An 18630-nucleotide genomic window follows, 5' to 3' on the forward strand; every position below is an offset into this window, starting at 1 on the left:
CTGTCCATTGAACACACGTGCAGTTTATCTCATGGTTTGCAATTTCTTCAAACTTTATTTAAATGTACAAACAATTATCACACTGGGATTAGATGAGTGTACGCAGAAAAAAGGCTTTGATAGGATCCTTTAGCTTGCAAAAAATAAAAGAAATGTGCATGCATGACTTCATGTTTAATTTAAATACGACCAAATTCGACCAATAACAATTACCATATTACCGGTGCTTATGTCGATACGGTCAATTTGGATGAATAAATTTACCATAAAACCGGAACCGGACGTATTCCGTACGCACGAGAGCTGGGTAGCAAATGTAAGGCAGAATGGCGTGTGTCCTGTTTAAAATTAATCACTTGCCTGTTTCAAAAAAAGAAAAACAACCCAGCTTCCACCTCCCCGCTACTCCATTGCCATCTTGTGCTGTGCAGGGGGGGAAGTAAATTTTCCCTCTAGCACCCCCCCATGGGAGCATTGACTCACGTCACCCACCGGAAAACTGTGTATGTGTGAAATCGAATTGTTTTATTTCGGAATAAAATATTGGTGGAAAAGGTTGTATGCCGATCGCTTTTTCTCCAACATTTCACCAACTGCCAATACGATTTCCAGGTGCACATGAAAGGAAATGAAGAACGAAGAGACAAAATAGAAGAAAATGTCGAAAAACAATTGCGATAAAATGAGCCCGAAAAAGCGTCACCACGTACTGCGGAAAAGTGTGACCTCGCGCGAACGAAGCGAGCGGCAAACAGTTGGAAAATTAATAAACAGTAATGCAGGCCGGGGAATGGCCATGCCACACAGACGCTCGCGAACCGATTGTTGATTGTTTGTACGCATATGCGTGTATGTTTCGGGTGCACCCTGCTTTCTGCACCCGCTCCCTTCAGTTCTGTCCAAAGGTGCATTTTTTTTTATTTTGGCGGAGGAAATTATGCACTGCAGGAAGGAAGAGCGCATTCCAAAATATTGGGGTTTCCGCGAGCGTAGGGAATTGTGGGCAAAGAGTTGAGGATCCGAGGAAGACTGGGGTTTTTGGAAAACAAAAATCCCCATCGTCATTAAATTTGTTTTATTTATGATCGTAAAATTATTAATTATTATTTCAATTCATTCCAATTGTCACCGCTCAACCGAATGGGGTTCGGTTGCGTTCAGCGTAGCAGTGAAGCCGAGAGATGTGTAGCGCAGGTTGAGGTGAAGGTGTACATTGCATTCATGTTGGTGCATTATGCAAAAAAGCGGTGTAAAGGACCGGAAAGTGAAGGGATGAAATAAAATATTTTCCATACGAGCTTTTGAAAATTTATTGACCCGGACCGCGTTTGCTGCCGAATGCCGTGGCGGGTGAATTACAATTTATTTTAATTAATGGCAATTGGGACATCGGGCAGCTGGTGTTTTGGTAATTTGTAAGCGAGTTTGTTTTTTTTTTTTGTGTTGGCGTTGCATTTTATTGCACCTCGATGGTGTGCGGAATGTGGTTAAGCAGGGAAGATGAATTACTGACAGGTAAGTGCCAATAATGAATGATTCAGCGAGCCAGTAGTTTGGCACTGTACGGGGTGAATTATTTTATTGCTTTAAAGCGGGTAGACAATGTCCGTGCTTGTTTAGATCCGGCCATCCGTGTTTAGTAAACAAACGACCGTATAAACAATCAGTATTGTTTTGTGTGGAACAATGTGGCTGAGTTATTAAATAAATGAAAGGTATTTTGTTTAACAAAAAACCCTCCAACTAATTAGATTAAATTACAAATACGTAGTATTGCTAGCTTTAAAATTGAGGAAGGGATAAATGCATGATTTCCAATTTTTTTAGTCATTAAAACAAGTCACAAGCTGAAAAGTTACAGCATTTAAAAGATACTATCTACTTAGCTACTTCAACCATAAAAAAATTCAAAATGGCAATTTGCGAAACGAATTTGCTGTGATCCAGATTAAAGAATGTAGTAGAAACATTTGTAATATTTGTAGGGCAAAAATATCGTGAAATTTCAAAAGCTAATGCTAAATCATCGTTAAAGCTGTCACTATGCTGAAGCCACTATGCCCAGGAACCGCATGACGAGAATTATAGTTCCCGGGTCTCATCCAGGGTGTCATAAGTCACACGTCCCCTTCGACCTTCGACGAAGTCCTCTAGACGACGAGTATCTCGTCCTTCACTCAGGTTCCTTCTAACGGATGTGAAGTTTGACCATTTGCAGCAGTAATATGTTTAGGATTAATTATTTAGATATTTTATGTGATATTCTCTATTGAAGTTTCAAATGATTGACCAATCCAATATTTTTCATATCTTCAACCGGTACCCAACTGAAGCGTTAGACCGATGTATTTGGGACTGACTTCCGAGAACTTGGAACGATTTTAACTTCGGACAACGTACCCAGCGAAGACGTATTGTTCAGGGAAAACGTGCCTATTATGGGCTGCCCAAACTCCTGCGATCCAGAAGACTCCAAAAACATAGCACATTGATGAGTCCGGTAGTCGGCGGCACGTCCTGGACTACGCTGACGACGGACGCCAATACATTCGCCATATTCGATCGGTTCTAAGCACTGGATCTTTGGATGTGTGTTGCACCAAGGCGTTTGGCGAAGGAAAATAAACTAATAGCTAGCCGAGCTTTTCTTCCGACGCTGTGATCAGGATCGGCACGAGGCGTAGTGCGAGCTCGTTGACTGGATCAAGTAGAGTCAAACCTGTCGAAGATCGGGTGCAGACGTGGATGGATGGATGAAGACGGGTGCTAAACCCTGAACAGGCCAAAAAGATGGAGAAAAGAGGAAAGTATCCCACAAGTATGCCTGCCATCCCTTAGCAGGATACTAGAAGAAGAGTATAACTTAAAGGACTTTAATTATTGAACTATAGGTCAAACTGGGTTAAAAAGTAGGATCTAGTGCAATCTTCAGATGTGCAGAATTAAATTTTTTCTCACTTTTTATAGGAAATCCTTATGAACAACGTCTGTAAATAATACGTTTTATATATTTCAAACTTTTGTACATCACATCACGCAATTAGTTATAAAAACATTGCATCAAAGTACCTACCAAGCTTGACGGCCGTTTTTCTTCTATCATCTAATCCGGTAGCCATAGCCGGACAGGAGCCAACTGGTTGTATACACAAACACACACACACACACACACACACACACACACACACACACACACACCATAAATAACCACTTTAGTTACGGCTCATCCCATCAAAACGATCGGGAAAATTTCTAAGCTCCAGGTTGAAGCTTTTATCCGTGCGTTGAGTTCCGAAATAAACAAAAAAAAAATCCCAAAAACGAGTGCCAGTAGGTTGACTTTAGAAATTGATCCTCCCAACAATGTTTCCATTGGCCCAGGATTATTGCAGCCCTTCGTTGACGACTTTTCTTTCCCTAATCCTTTACCGTCGTGTGAAGACAACGAAGCAGGAGAGGAAGAAAGTCGAATGGGATTTACCACCTGGTGGTCGGTATGTTTTTGCCGACCACTCTCCTTGGAGACCTTATCGACCTTTACGCCCACCCCGGTTACTTTAACACCTTCGGCTTCGCCTCGGTCCGCTTCTGTGTACGGTTGTAATAATTTGTATTTATGTATGTTTAGTTTCATGACGCTTGTTGTGTGTCTGTAAGCTTGTCGGATTGTTTTCGTAGACCGCCCCTTCTTTTTTTCACCTCTTTAAACTCCTCGAAGGATTGACTTCTGTCGAAGTGCTCGACGGTGCGAGAATCCGCACAGTCATTCCAGTTCCAGGGAAAACCTGGTGGTGGATGGTTTTCCGTTTTCCTTTTTATTATCGCGATGTATAGATTTACAGGTCCTTAATCTACGGCTATTTTTAACAATTTCTCATTGCTCTTCTCTCCCGTCTCCCTCACACAGTCAGCTCCTTTCCGGTTCAAAAAAAAAAAACAAAAAGTTTCCCATATTAGACCGTCTTTCATGGAATTCGATTCGTTAGCGCTGCACGTTTGCAACGGTGTCGGCCTAAGGGGAAAGCTCTCGGGACCTTCGTCGGCCACCTGAATGGAATATTTACCAAACATTCATTTCGCGGCTCGATCGTTACTAACAGGCTTGCTCACACAAAAAATAGAGAAGACGACAATGTGTGTGAACGGCTTCATTTTGTTGTTGATATTTTCGCACACATCCTAAGCTGCTTGTGCGCACGACTTTTTGTGGAGTTTTTCTTTTAATCGAAAAAACAGAATGTGCACGCGGACCAATGTGGTTGCTGGGTGGTAATGGCGACGTGCTAAACCCATGACATATGTGCAGAAAGTATGATTAATGACACGACACTGCGGATAAGCTATTCGGGAGAAGTTTTATTTTTTTTATTTTCGCTTTTTGTTCCATGTGCAGTAATGCTGGTTGAAGGTATGAGTGACTTTAATGAAATAAGATCTACTTTATTTTTGATAAAAATATTGTGTTTTGGCATTTTTGGTAGGTTTTTTCACTGTTTATCGGTTCTATTCAATCTTTTGTTTTCCTTTTTTCTGAATGCCCTTACACTCAGGCCGAATGTTCGTCTTCGGCGAACCGATAGCCTGATCGCGCTCGGTTTATAAACTAAACTCGGAATTGAGTTTGAACAGAATCTGTTTGACCACAGGAAAATTGGTCTAAAAGTGGCAGGCAGCCAGAACATAATAGGAGGGCCTCTTGGAAAATGAAAAGGATCTTTTAAATCAATGGCAGATTAACGTCATTGGAAGCCTGCCTATCGGATTATGATCTGCTCTATCTGATTAACAACTCCTGCGCACAGTCGAGTACAATTTTCAAAAGACGTTTCTTTGATTTTGTTTGGGGCGTCCACAAATCTTGATCCGCCACTGGTAGGAAAAATAGAGAGACATTTATAGGGTTAAATAGATAGGAAATTGTTAGAACACCAAGAAGAGAAAGCGTCTAGAATATGTTGCAGGGCCATAAAATCATAATTAGAGAAGATATGGTGAAATATTTAAAAGACATCTTCATACAGGAGGTGACAGGTCGAAGGAAGAGATGCACTTATTTCAATGGACTGTGTGGAACGCGATTGAATGCAGCCTTGACATCAGAGGCCGAATAAGCTGCGGATCTCTCTTCTCTTCGTTTAACGACAACAAACTGAACGGTACAGTCATCGAACGTAAACGTTTTGTCAGTCAGACCTCTGTGTGCTCATTGACGATAAGTTGAACTTCTACATAGCCATAGCCACAAGGGGTAACCAGCTTATCGGCCTGGTAAAGCGTTTTTTGCAAGATATAGTTGAATCGACTTCGGCTAAAACGCTCTACTGTTCGCTCATCCGGTCAGTCGTAGAGTACGCATCCGTTCTGTGGTGCACTACTGCTTCTCGGTCTCTAGCACGCTTGAAGTCCATCCAACGAAAATTCACCAAATTCGTTCTAACATCACAAATGCCGCGTTTCTCAGTTGATTTTGTTCCGTGAGTCCGTGTACTCGTTAGCTTTGACAATGCTTCAACAGGGCCTCAAGGTCCGCTGAAATGATTAATAAATCAACAGTGGTAGTACTGAATGCTATTTGAACCCTTGTCCTGCTCTTCAAAGATCGGCACGCTTCACAGTAAAGATTACTTAAAAATCTTAAGAATTCCATGAAATAGAGAAATAAATCATCCATCAAATATCTTTGAAGTTCTCTCTATGCATTCGATAGAAAAACATTAATAGTTATTTTTTATTCTTATTTGGTATACAAATATGATTCTAATAGTCCCTCAGAGACACCTGGTACAAACGTTCCCAGCAGCATCATAGCGATTCCTGTGAGAATTTAAGAGCCACCAAAACTGAGAACAATCTGCATGCCGGACAAAGCATTGTTCGAAAGGATTTATCCAAACAATTATGACGCTTTAAGCATCGGTAGGCATGGTCAATCGGTATTCGCATTGGGTTATGCTATGGTCCACCGAAAGCTGATTGAATCCATGTGTTGCTGGTTGCTTCCGGCCAGTAGTCACATACGCATTCTCCTACGCACAAACGTTCAAACACACAGCTTTTATGCAAAAAGCTGCAAAAGAGAAATAAAAATACAAGTCTCTGTTCAACTACTGTCCACTCGAACCGAAGCCTTGTTCCAAGAAGCTGCCTACGGGTTTTGGTCAATTTAGAAATTGATGAATTTATGAGTCCCCAGCGGGGTGGACCGCTTTTTTGCGGTCAGCGCACTATCTAATGGGATTAATCAACCCCTTTCGGGGCTCGAATGTATGTGTGTGTGTGGACAAGGACTTCTCCCATGCATCGAAGAGGAGATCCTTTTTTGTTTCCTTCTCCCATCCTGACACTTTTTTGTTCCTTTTTTTTCCCCGAGAACGAGAAAAACGGACCGGGGGGTTATCGTTCCCACAGAGACGAGGGTGTGCCGATCCGTACCGATGGGTGGCCGTTTTTGGCCATCGGCCATCGGGTGATAATCATCATCGGTATGCCGTAGCTGCGAGTGTGCGAGGGTATTTGTTTTGCTTTCCCACCATCAGCCCGGGAGCTCTTGCTCTCACTCTCTACAAGACCCAACCAACAAACGAACGGTACGGAATGTGCATGGCATGTGTCACCACGGGATATTTACGATCCAACGCGAGCTCGGTGCGTAACATCTCATTCCACGTGGTTACTCGGGGATTTGACCCACTGTGTGACGGGCCGCAAGAGTTCGCTGAACCAAAACCAAACACCAAAATGACCGAACACCTTTTCACGGGGTTTTTGGCACCCGGGGGCGCTTTTTTCTTTCTCTTGCTCCTGTGGAAAAGGGTGTGGGTGTGTAAAAAGGGTTTACAAAAACAGCCGCTGGGAGAGTCTTTGCCTTTTTTTCTGGTTGGCCCTGCAACAACCTCTTTAAACTTCCGAATGTGTGGTGAAGAACAGATGTATTGTTGTTTATCACACCTTGCCCATCATCGTCATCATTGAGGAGGAAAAGGAGCAAGGATTTTTGAATGACCACTTCGTTTATCTAATAAATAGGCACAGGGATGTTTTGGGTAGTTTCAGATTGGTTGGGAAGATATCAATATCATTTGTTGCACATTACAAATCATTTGTTCTCCTTCATCGGAAAGGAGAAATTTATTAGATTAAAAAGACTCGCTCTCCACTTCATCTTGTGCTTATAAAAGGCTGGAAATTTTCCTTTTCATTATTGTATTTCTTCTGTATTTATTCTGGTAAATAAATAATGTATTGCTTTATTTTTTTCTTTTTTCCATATTCATTTTACATTTTTCAATAAAATTCCCTTTTTTATTTTTCAACGTCCTACTCATTTCGTTAAAAAATTCTAATCACAGGAAATCAACAATACAAAACATATTTTTATTGTTGTTAATTTTTAAATTATTTATTTTTATTTTATTTATATATCTTCTCTTTTACTGCATATATGATGTTCCAGTCATCTCCTTACAACCATTTTCTTGTACATTTGCTATAAACAAACTAACAATCCAGCTATTGTTGTATCCAGTCTGATCTTCGATTTATATGTCATTACAAAGGAATTCCTTTATTTAAAAGTAGCTATTTAACAAAGCGAAAAGATTTTCATGTTTCTTTATATTTTTTCCATCTTATTTACTCTATGACTTCATTCCCCAACGTTTAATATTATACTGATTTAATTATGAATTTTATTTTGATTTTTTTTTTATTATTTTTTTAAATATTTATGACGGTACAGTGCCGTATTGTCAACACCGCTTGTGATGAATAAGCATAATGATATGGCATTTACTCCTTATTCTTTGCCTTATCCCGGGCGTATTCGGTCAATATTATTATAATCTATAAATTTTTATTTTTTTATGATATTAATTATTTTTATAAGTATTTATTTATTTATGTATTATAAAGTATTAAGGCACGTATTGTCAATTTAATGTGCCATTATAAAAACAACAAAAATGTTTAATTTAATTTTTATTAAATTAAACATTATTATTCATTCCTCCTTATTATTAGCCTTATTGTTTGCCTTGATGGACATGTTCGATACGAATATCAACTTATATTTTGTAATCAATACTTTGAAAATCCGTTTTTTGTATGTCCGTTTTTTCTTTACAGATTTAATTAAACGTAGCACATTTTTTACATCCGCAGAACTCACATTTCATCCTTCACTAACAACGATTATCCATGCATTTCATGCACTTCGCCAACCACATGGGCATTGGGTGTTAAATTCCAATTTTTCTTCACGACTTGTACACCGTTTTCTTTGAGCACTTTTACTCGATTTTCCCTTTTTTTCGCAACTAAGAGTACGAAAGCAGCGGCAAACAACATATCCATTTGCGAGATTCTTGACATTTTTACACCATAACGAGCTCGCTCACATCCACACTGGCTGCACAGTAAGTGAAGATGAAAGAAACAACAGCAAAGAAAACAATCCAACCAGTGCTGGTATAAGTTATGTATTTCCGAGCACGTACGCTCATTATGGAGCCACTACGCTACGTACACACCATCGTGATCGTGGGTTTTGGTACGCTCGATGCGTCCGCTGACTGGTTCTAGTGCTGCAGTAGTGTTTGGCACAGGGTTTGCTACAACGGCTAGAGGACAGGAACACGGAGAAACACGGAGGAGTCTCAGACAAGACTCAAGAAGAGCACCTTGCACCGATGCAATCCAATCATTTCTTCATTAGTGAAAATGAATGGCACACGGCACATAGGGGGGGGGGGGGGAACGAGAAAAGAGAAAAAATAACAAAGAAAACCCTGAATCCAGTAGTGAACAAAGCCCAAATAAGGACCCAGGACCGGAAGGAATCGTTCCTTTTTTCTTTCGCTTGTTTCGCTTTTGTAGTTGGTACATTAAACAAATAACACACGGATGGAAAAGGGCGGAACGTATAAGATGCCTTCACAAAAGCGAGCTAAGCACATGAAAAGAATCGGTTGGTATACGGGGCGAAAACAACAAAACAAAAGAAATCCACGTCCCAAGACCCACGAAACACGCCTTCTTCGGGACACCAGAGACGAAAAGTGTGATGCAGAAGAAAAATAGAAGCGCAACAAGTATGCTCTTCCACTTGTCGTTCGTGTTTTTATGTTTCTTTAAATGTGCCCTATGTTGCGCGCATGTGCTAAAGATAGGATCATTATGATTTGGGTGGGAAAGAGATGGCCGAAAGTGCAGCTGAGTTTTAGCCAATCTCATCCCAGCGCAGCTCGCTCTTGGAAGGGCAAAAACAAACGCAGGATATCGCAGGAGTGTGGAATCGCATCGGTCCCAGCAGACTCCGCCCCAGTCCCACTAGGCTGCTGCTGCTGCTGCTGCACAGCACGTGCGTGCTTGTAGCGGGTCTGCTCTGTTTTGCTGGGTAGCAATCGTTTAGGTGCAGTTCAGTAGGGGAAATTCGAAGCTCTTTTTGTGCTCAAAGTTCCGATAACTTGAGTGGGAAAAGCGTTTCGCAGAAGAGAAAATGCTGGCAATAAGTTGAGTCACTCATGAGTTACTGCTTAACTGACAGCATGATCCTGGCTGGTTCTGGTAGTTTTACCAAGACTTATTGCTACAATTGGGTTATTTATTTAACGCTTGAAAGTGAAGCATTCGACTTTTGTAAATTCATTTTGCACGAGATGGTCAAAGTGCTTAAGACTAAAATATAAATAAAATCTTTACGATTAATAAAACAAAATGATAAAGATTGGTTGGAATAGTCTGAAATTTCAGTCTTGAGCGGTGAAATTTTAATCTAATACAAAACTACAGCATAATCTTTTACTTTCCAAATCATTGAAGGTTGGGCGATTATAGGGGTCAGCGATGTGATCATCATCATATTTATTATTGACAGAACAATTGTCGAATTTACAATTATTATTACCGACCAAAGCAATGGAGCTAGATCTGAAATAGTGAACTCAGCTCTCGAACAGAGTATCCTACCACTAATTCGGTCCAGAATTATCCTAAACAACAAGAAACAAGAAATCAAGAATCTAAATTCATTCATGAAAGAGCAAATTGCTTTAATTGGAAAAATAATTGCAAATTTATTCAGAAGCCCCTCGCAAGTTCAAAATTGGTCAAGCCCCTCGCAAGTTAAAGTGGGTTTGGAAATACATGCATAAGAAAATTTCATTTTATTAGTAAATTGCTAGCAACAAGGATTAATTTGGAGTATTGTATTAATTTGTTTCGTTTTGTAATTATTAATTTGAGCATTTGTAGTAAAATGACAATGCTTTTCTTTGATTCAGCGGAGATTGTCTGAGCAGATTCTTCATCTTTCTTTACTATAACAACCTCGGGTGGTCTAGGTCCAGGGCCCTTGACTTGATAACACCCGTAGCTGGATAGTCGGTCCTGCGTACGTGTAGACTGTCTGGACGGGATTCGATTGGAGTGTTGCCGAGTGAGGGTCAGCGATGGTACCATCTTTGACGCCGAGCCCCCACGCTTCTGGTCTAAAAAAAAGCATTGGGTTATTACATTCATTACATTACCACTACTCAATAAGAGCTCAACTACGACAGCTACAATAACTTCTAAACCAAGTAAAGTCGACACGAAACTAAGGAATACGGCCTGGCCGTCATTACGAAATAAAAAAAAATTCGACACCAAAGGCGCTCCTAAAAGTACCATAAATTTAATAATATCGGCACCAGTTTCTATCATGTCAGTAACGATATTACGCCACACACACACTACACTTAAAACTGATTACCCAGCTTTGGATAATAAGAAAGTCAGGGAAACTAGAAATAGCGGGCATCCACGTCCAGAGATCGTATGTGTGCTCTTACATTTTATCAATTTAATCGTAACTTGGCTGGGTTCTTCATCTCTTGAAGAAAATTGCACTTTACGTAGAAGAGGGCCTTAATGTCATTCCACAAGCCACTCATGAGTTCCGCCGCACCAAACGGCAAACTTTCCCCTTCGGTTACACATTTTCTTTCACGATTCTCGGAACCACCGAACGGAAAGCTCGTTCATTTCCCCTGTTTTTCCCAAACACAACCGAACCGGCTGCCAGCACGCAGCGGCAACAAAACAGAGCAGGAACGCACCAACAATAAGCACGTGCCCGCAGTGCCAGTGCACTGGTGGGACTGGGGCGGAGTCTGCTGGGACCGATGAGATTTCACTCCGGAGATATCCTTTTCGTACGGGCTGGGACCTGCCGGGGCCGCTTAACGGTCGCTCGGGGATGACGGTGCGCAAGCGAGAAAAGCAGCAGCATCGCAGCATAAGGGATGAGATTGGCCCGCACACACACGGTCCCGGCTGCTGTCCCGGTCTCGCTCGCACGCACGCTCACTCGGGGCATTAAGGGCGCGCGCACACACACACATACGCACACGCCGTGCACAGGAGCCGACCTGGCAACCTGGCTGGCGGCTGGACAAAACGGTTACGATCGTAACTTTGGTCCGTGCGGAAATTTTTCAGTTGGGGTTTTGCAGCCACACGGGACGAACGCTTACAATCTCTGGAGGGATCAAGTGTGTGTGCCACACTGTTGTACGCGCGCTGTGCTCGGGAATACTTTTGCTAGTTCTAACCGAATCCTTCACCTCGCCGGTGGTGTGCTGTGCGCGGTTGCTTTTATCCGTCCCACGTGCGTAGCTACCGTACGGTGCCTGGGGCTACGCAGTCTCGTCGAGCCTAGGGACGACTGTGTCTTCAAATCTCCAGAGTGTATTCTCGCGGGTCACTTGACTTCTAGTCTCACGGTAGACGACGGGTAACGGTGTTGATGATATCGATAACTAATTGAACGGATTCTGCCTCCAGTGGCGGCTGGAATGTTTTAACCGAGCTGGGCTATTTTCACCGTGCAGTTGAAGTGTGTTGTTGTATGTGCGCTTGTTAACCGATCCAAGTTGGCGGTGTGTTGTGTGCGCGTGTTTGTGTGTGAAAACGGAAGATTGTGATTAAGTGCAGTTGTAGTGAGCTTTCTCGTCTCTCGTAGTGCGTGCTTCGAATGCGTGGTGATAAGTGATAAGTCGTTTTTTTTTTTCTCGGAACAAATCACAAAGCAGGCAACATCCTGTTGGCCGACACCGGCTATCAGAATCCAGCGCACCAAACCGGTGAAAAATTGTGGTCCACGGTGTACGATAACGGTTTAAAGCTGCGTTCGGACGAGACCGTGCCGGGCTTTAGCTCGGCCTCGCCCTGGCCCACGCTCGAGCTGGAATGGGGCCGGAAGCTGTACCCGTCCTCGGTGCCGCGCGGTGCCGGTGGCATGATGTTCGGTCTACCACCGACCGGGGCGGACATGAATCAACCGCGCGGTCCCATGACGTCGCTCAAGGAGGAACCGCTCGGAGCACGGGCCTGGATGCAGCCGGCCGTCGATCAGGCAAAGTAAATGCTAGTTTAAGCTCGATTTTTTTTTTTTGTTCGTTCTTTAAGTGCGTAGCAATTACGGTCACACAAACACATCGGGACAGGACAAAGCGAACTGGCCGCGATTGAGTTGAAAATTTTGCGCGGTCCATAAATCAAACGAACCCTTGCCGAGGACGCGAGCCCATCGATGACACTTTCAGTTCAGCGGGTTTTTACACTACGCGCGGTAATTAAGATCGCGCCAGGGCTGATAAAAACCCGCCTAGCGCCTGATTTACCCTTCCACGGGTCGGGGAACGGGTGGCTGAGAAGCTGCGGTGAATTTATGATCGCGATTTTAAGCATAATTTATGTGCTAACTGTGCGCTTGAATGCCGTGTTTGTCCATAATTGTAGGCTAACAAGCTGGATGGTGGCCGCATCATCATCGCCATCATCAATGACCGCCGCCTCTGTCATCGGAGGTTTGTTGATAGTAATCTGGTGTGGTAAAACTTTACGGCCCTAGATACGTGTGCGACGGTGTGGCACCAAACGCTGGGAGTGAGAGTCGTTCCGACTCCACTACCAAAAAAAAACCTCCCAAAAAACTGCCCCCCCCCCCCCCCCCCCCCCTCTTAGCTAACTTCGCGGGCAAGCGCGAAGGATACGCTGTGTGCGCCTGAAAGGTAGGCAAACTCACAAACACACGGCCAAAACTCGGGACGACGGTTTTGCACGATTCTTCCATTCCGATTTGACGATGCGTTGGGTGTGTTGGTAAGGTTAGGTTCCGAAACTCCCCCTCCCCCGTAAGCAACGGCCAGATGTTTCGAACCCGAAGAAAGGATACCCGGAGGGGCATCAACTTTTAGCAAACGCTACCGTCGCGACGAGCGATTCACGCGGAAGGGAGTGTTAAGTGACTAATACGACTGTTTGTTTTTAACACCGCCGTGAACATCATCGCCCGTGCATCGAACTCGAACGAGCCACGAGAGCCAGACATGGGGGACAGCTGGTGGAGTGGAGTGAAATTGGTCAAAAATGAAACGACCGAGATCCACCGAGACGGTTTGCTCTACCGGATAAATCGTTTGATCTGTTCGCCACTGTATGCCATGTGATTTGCAGCCGGTTGGACAGTCCGTGCAGTTGTTGCGCGTAGTTTAACGGGTGTTTCCTTCTTTTTTATACTGCCATCGCTCCTTAAGTGATTCTTTGAAAGCGTTTCTTTTTTTCCTCTGCAATTTGATTTCACTTAGTGGTTTGGAGGTCTTGCTGTCAACTTTTGTTTTTCTTTCTTTGTAACACAGATCGATCGGTTTTCTGTTTTGTGATGTGTGATTGTTCCGACGGGTTTTTTGTGATTTTTTATTTGTTTTGTCTTCTATCTTTTATCTTTCTGAGAAATTATTTTATCTTTTCGATCGGGTTTTATTTCTCTCGCTAATTTGAAACACGGGTAAATTTGTACTGACATTCTCGATCGAAGTTGAGACGACGAAGAAAGTAAATGTCGAAAATAGAGGATAAAATGAGCGTAACATTTGAGTGCAGAAAAAAACATTAAGTTAGCATTTTGTGAGCTAAGCTTTTTTCCATGATCTTTTTGCATGTCTTTAGTCATGTTTCAATATCTGTTTTGGGTGATTCTTTTATGTTTGCATTAGCGCTTACATTAACAAATTATATGGTGTTTATTAATTCAATTATTATCTTTGTTTTTCGTTTTTTCTGCAAAATTATTTTTTTAATATTATTTTTATATTTTCATTTGCATCGGTTTTCCTAAAAGTATCTCTTATAAATTTATCTTAAAACTATAGTTTAATTTAAAGTTCAAATTTATACAAAATATATTTCCATCACACAGTTTTTTGGATAATCATGACATATATCAGTCTTTATTTATTTACTTATTTATTTATTTATACGTCACTCATACATCACCAAACCAGCCCACATTATTAACCCGATAAGTATAATAATTAGAACCTAATTAATCCACAAGACCAAATTGATAACATCGTCTGCTAATCCTGCATTATGGCGACTGTCGCTACATAATTAAGCATTGCATGATTACGATGTGTCTTTTGTTTCTTCTTCGTGTCCTAAAAATATGCTTGCGATGCTAGAGCGTGCTGCGTGCTAATTTATTTTTATCCTTTTCTTCCAAAATGGCAACTGACCGAATGGGGATGTTCCTTCTTTTGGGTGGGGATACACAGGACACCTGAGCTTGTTGCTTCATTCATTAAGTCTGATCACATTTTGCCAAAAATAATACATGAATGTTACGGAGACTCTTTTGTATCTTAATTTTGATACCACCCCGTTTTTTGGACAGCTAAAAGTGGTTTTCTGGGAAATGGTACCAGCGACTGTCTATTTTCGTTGTGTAATTATTTACTCAAGCATGTGACCAGTAATAGACCAACAAGAAGGGTATAGTTTTAGCAACAGATGGTTGTATGAAATAGATTGCGATCCATTTCAGACGAGTACAAAAATAATCTTAATAATACCATAACAATTCCTAAATTACCAAATTATCGCCTCGTTCAACCTCCAAAACCATGCTATTGCACTCTACTCCACACTACCTCACTATGATGTGTCAAAAAACACTCACTTATCCAATTCTAGCACATCATCACCCGAAAACGAAACACGTCAAACGAGCATAATTTGGCACATAAATGTGGCCCCATCAAAACGCAAAAACTCGATGGAGGTTTGTTCGTTTTTTGGATGATTTTGGAGTCGTTTTTTTTTTTAATGGTTAGACATGGCTCGATCCCTATCCCTGCCCGTTTCGTTATGGGCGTTGTCAGAAGCTGACGCTCATCGATGAAAGCCACCCACCAGTCTGATCTGATCTGGGCTGCTAGTGATGACGCTCGGTGCACGAGCACCGGACGGGGAAAGCGATTAACATCGTTCATCGCACCGGATTTGCACCAGCCATAGCTGAGTGACGGTGTGTATATGTGTGTCTGTATCTTTCGATTTGGATCGTGATGTGTCTGTGGTGATAGCAATATCAACGATGCCTTCCCAAACACGATACCGGATGTGTCCTAGGGTTTCCGAATCGAGACGATACGTAGATAATGATGAGGTTAAATTCAAATTCAATTAATCCTACCTTCCAGCGCACAGGATGGCAGGAGGCAGGGCACGATAGTTGCGCAGGATTTACCACAGCAAGTGGTTTGGCATGGCATGGAGCTTCACACAACACTGTTTATACCGAGCTCGTATCAACCAAGGTTTTATGGTTTCATCAAGTGTCGGTTAATGATGCTTGACGGTAAATAGGTGAGGCTTGCTCATTGGCTTGCCGAAACAAACCGAAAATGAACCTTATTGACAACGAATGGGTTAGTTGGGGAACGACAATGGGAGTTTGTCAACATTGCTTTTCGGAGAGACATCTCGTCGTACCGATCTTTGATGCTCATTCCTGATTTCGAGTGAATACAGATTAATCCTATGAGAATAAAAATCCAATTATTTGGGTTTTAGTTTGCTTTGAACACTGGTCAATGTTTGAATACATTTTGATATTTAAAAACTTTGTTTTATTTTGTTTGAATAAATTTATATTATAATACGAATGTAAATTTAAAATGTTGTAACAAAACTATAGAAAAAATATTCAACTTAATTGCTCATTTTATGGTCAACGAAAGCATAAATGTCACAACCAATTTTAATGGGCAGATATTTTTCTGGACTTAACGATACGTTAGATAATTTCCGCAGAAGATAACCGTGGGTAACCTGTCCTATTCCCTATTCCTATAAGTCCTATAGCAGGATTAAAGAAGGATTATGTGACGTTAAATTAACTTTTTCTTATCTTCTACTTCTTTGCTCATATATCTAAGCATGGCTCAGAATTGCCGATGAAATAAGATTTAGACTTAAAGACAAATACGTGCCTGGAGTTCATTGTCATTTTTGAATATTGAACAAAGTACAGCCCTACCCAGCATTGTTAAGTACACACTCGTAAGTGCTTCAAAATTAATCAGACCTAATTAATACAAAACAGCTCACGTATCATCCAAAACAATTGTAATCATTTTCCACCATAATGCAGCAGTTCCAATAAAAACAAACACATAGGAAAAAGGATTTCCACAAACACAACCAGCCAAATTGATTTAAACCAACCAACTAATCGAATCCAATTCGCGTGCGTCAACAATAATCGGATTAAAACACCGTGGAAAGTGTCAGAAGCCGCGCGATTAAATGTTGAACCTCACCAAAACCCAACCACCATCCGACCGATTACCAATTGACCATAATTTGTTGGTCTCTGCTCCTTCTCCCGAAATCAAATCATATTTGTCGCAAGTGGTAGATAGCGAGATAAAATTATCACTTTATCGGTTGCGCGGTAATCATCACACCACTGTCCGAAACGGTGCCATCGTCGCCGGTGGGATTAATTTTAGCCGCGCCGCGAAATAGCGAAGCGCCACACCAAGCCGATGATCGTTCGCTGATCTGTCAATCGGTGGTTCAATTAATGTCGCGAGTAATTAAAATTAAACCACCCGTTCGGTGGGGGTTTTGGTGCACTTTAAGTCGAACGGTGGTGGTTTTGTGATGAGGTGTCCTTTTTTTTTTGGAGGTTAAAGCTACGAGCTTAATTTAGAACAGGGTAAGGGGTGTTTGTTAGGTAGCATTGGAATTGAAATATGTCCTTGTGGAATTGAATATTTCATACTCAATTGGAGTTAGAAGCAGGCGCACAAAAACCCACTGGCAGTGTGTTACCAATGTGTCACCTACATGACATGAGAACATTTACAGTTGTTTAAGAGGTAGCTCAATTTAGAACGATGTCTATTTTTTCGTGGAGTGAGTTCAATTTCTACATACACTTCACGCTAGATTCGGTAGAACATTTATCAGCACCGACCACTATGTCATTCGATCGTACATCTTTTCTGCTAAGCTCACTTTTCTCTACTTTGTCCTTAAAAAAAACCACCCAACACAACTCCAACCAACTTCTACCGGGCGGGTGAGTTATTGCACGTTCGTCTTTTCCCGATGGTTCCCCAGCGAGTTCCAATGAATATCCCCGCGCACTTGTCTTCGTGTGCCTGTCAGTGTTTGAGGACATTTGCCCGTGCTTTTTTTCATGCAAACCTTCTCATGCACTGTATGACACTGCTGACTACTGCTGCTGAGTTGCGTTGTACAAGCACCGAACAATTGAGCATCGTAATTCAATTATTCACCGACAGTGTCCGAACTAGTTCCATTTCGGGTTCCCCTTTTGCGGGTGGGTTGAATAAGGAGCTTTTTTTCGGTTTGAATTCTAGTGATAGATTTGGAAACACACTCATTCATACGGGATGCTTTATGGGGTTCACTTTCGATTGTGATTTTTGGTCAAGACTTAAACGTGTTTGTCCAATTCGATCCCAACAAGTATTCCGATGTGAAACGAGAACTTGCTAGAACCTTCTTCTTCTTTGCCCACTCATGTATTATTATCGATCCTCTCCAGCAACTCCAACCGATACAGTATCTGCAACGAAATGCTCCAAAATAGACGAGCTCTCGGGTGGTAGCACTACGTACTACATAACCATAAAGCCAGTGTCACACAATTTATCAAAACCGATAAATTTGATTAGTAACCAATTTAAATTGGTCACACTCGTAAAGAAGCCGCCCAGTCGACGATACTGAAGCACCCGAAGCCTTCAAAGGGAGTCACAACTCTTTGTCCACTCTAATCGGACAACCTTCATTCGGGCTACGCATGCTGTCTGTTGGATTGGAAGTACTTTGGATGCATGAGCACAGACTTGGCTGAAGGCTAATTTTGGGCTAATTCACAAACGAGGTTGAAAGAACGATGCCACAACAAGGGTCCTGTACTTCCCTGTTGTGTTCGTAGCCATGGGTAGAGGATCATATTTTGTTTATTATCCTGTCTCGCTGGTGTCGTACGTAATTCTGGTCGTGAACCATAACGCCGTTGGGTTTAGGCTAACCACACTCACACACACACACACACTCACCCACTCTGGACCAGATGTTTCAGTATTCTCGTTAGAATGCAACATTGCTACGAGTACCAGAAACAACAATTTGCTTTTGGGAAGGCAAATCAAACAAGACCAAAGGACCTAGCACCCGGACGGTGTCATTTTGCTGTGTTGAAACATGGCGCCTATATCCGGTCTGAAACAAGTCTTCAAATTCTGAGAAAATTAGTAGGTTTCG

General features: G+C 42.0%; 2 protein-coding genes across 3 annotated transcripts in view; one reads left to right on the forward strand and one right to left on the reverse strand.

Moving 5' to 3' along the window:
• Positions 1–18630, reverse strand: part of LOC126568396 (phosphatase Herzog) — a 201073-nt gene that overhangs the window by 125794 nt on the left and 56649 nt on the right. The gene's annotated exons all lie outside the window — the stretch shown is intronic.
• The window catches only part of LOC126568139 (transcription factor collier), a 51784-nt gene continuing 45252 nt past the window's right edge, over positions 12099–18630 (forward strand). The window contains exon 1 of one of the 2 annotated variants that reach the window (XM_050224563.1): positions 12099–12399. In XM_050224563.1, coding sequence (XP_050080520.1) covers positions 12278–12399 — 122 coding nt within the window. In that variant the 5' untranslated portion in view covers positions 12099–12277. The remainder of the gene's footprint in view (positions 12400–18630) is intronic. The other variant, XM_050224562.1, reaches the window with a different exon arrangement.

Source organism: Anopheles maculipalpis, chromosome 2RL (genome assembly GCF_943734695.1).
Source record: "Anopheles maculipalpis chromosome 2RL, idAnoMacuDA_375_x, whole genome shotgun sequence".
Lineage (NCBI taxonomy): Eukaryota > Metazoa > Arthropoda > Insecta > Diptera > Culicidae > Anopheles > Anopheles maculipalpis.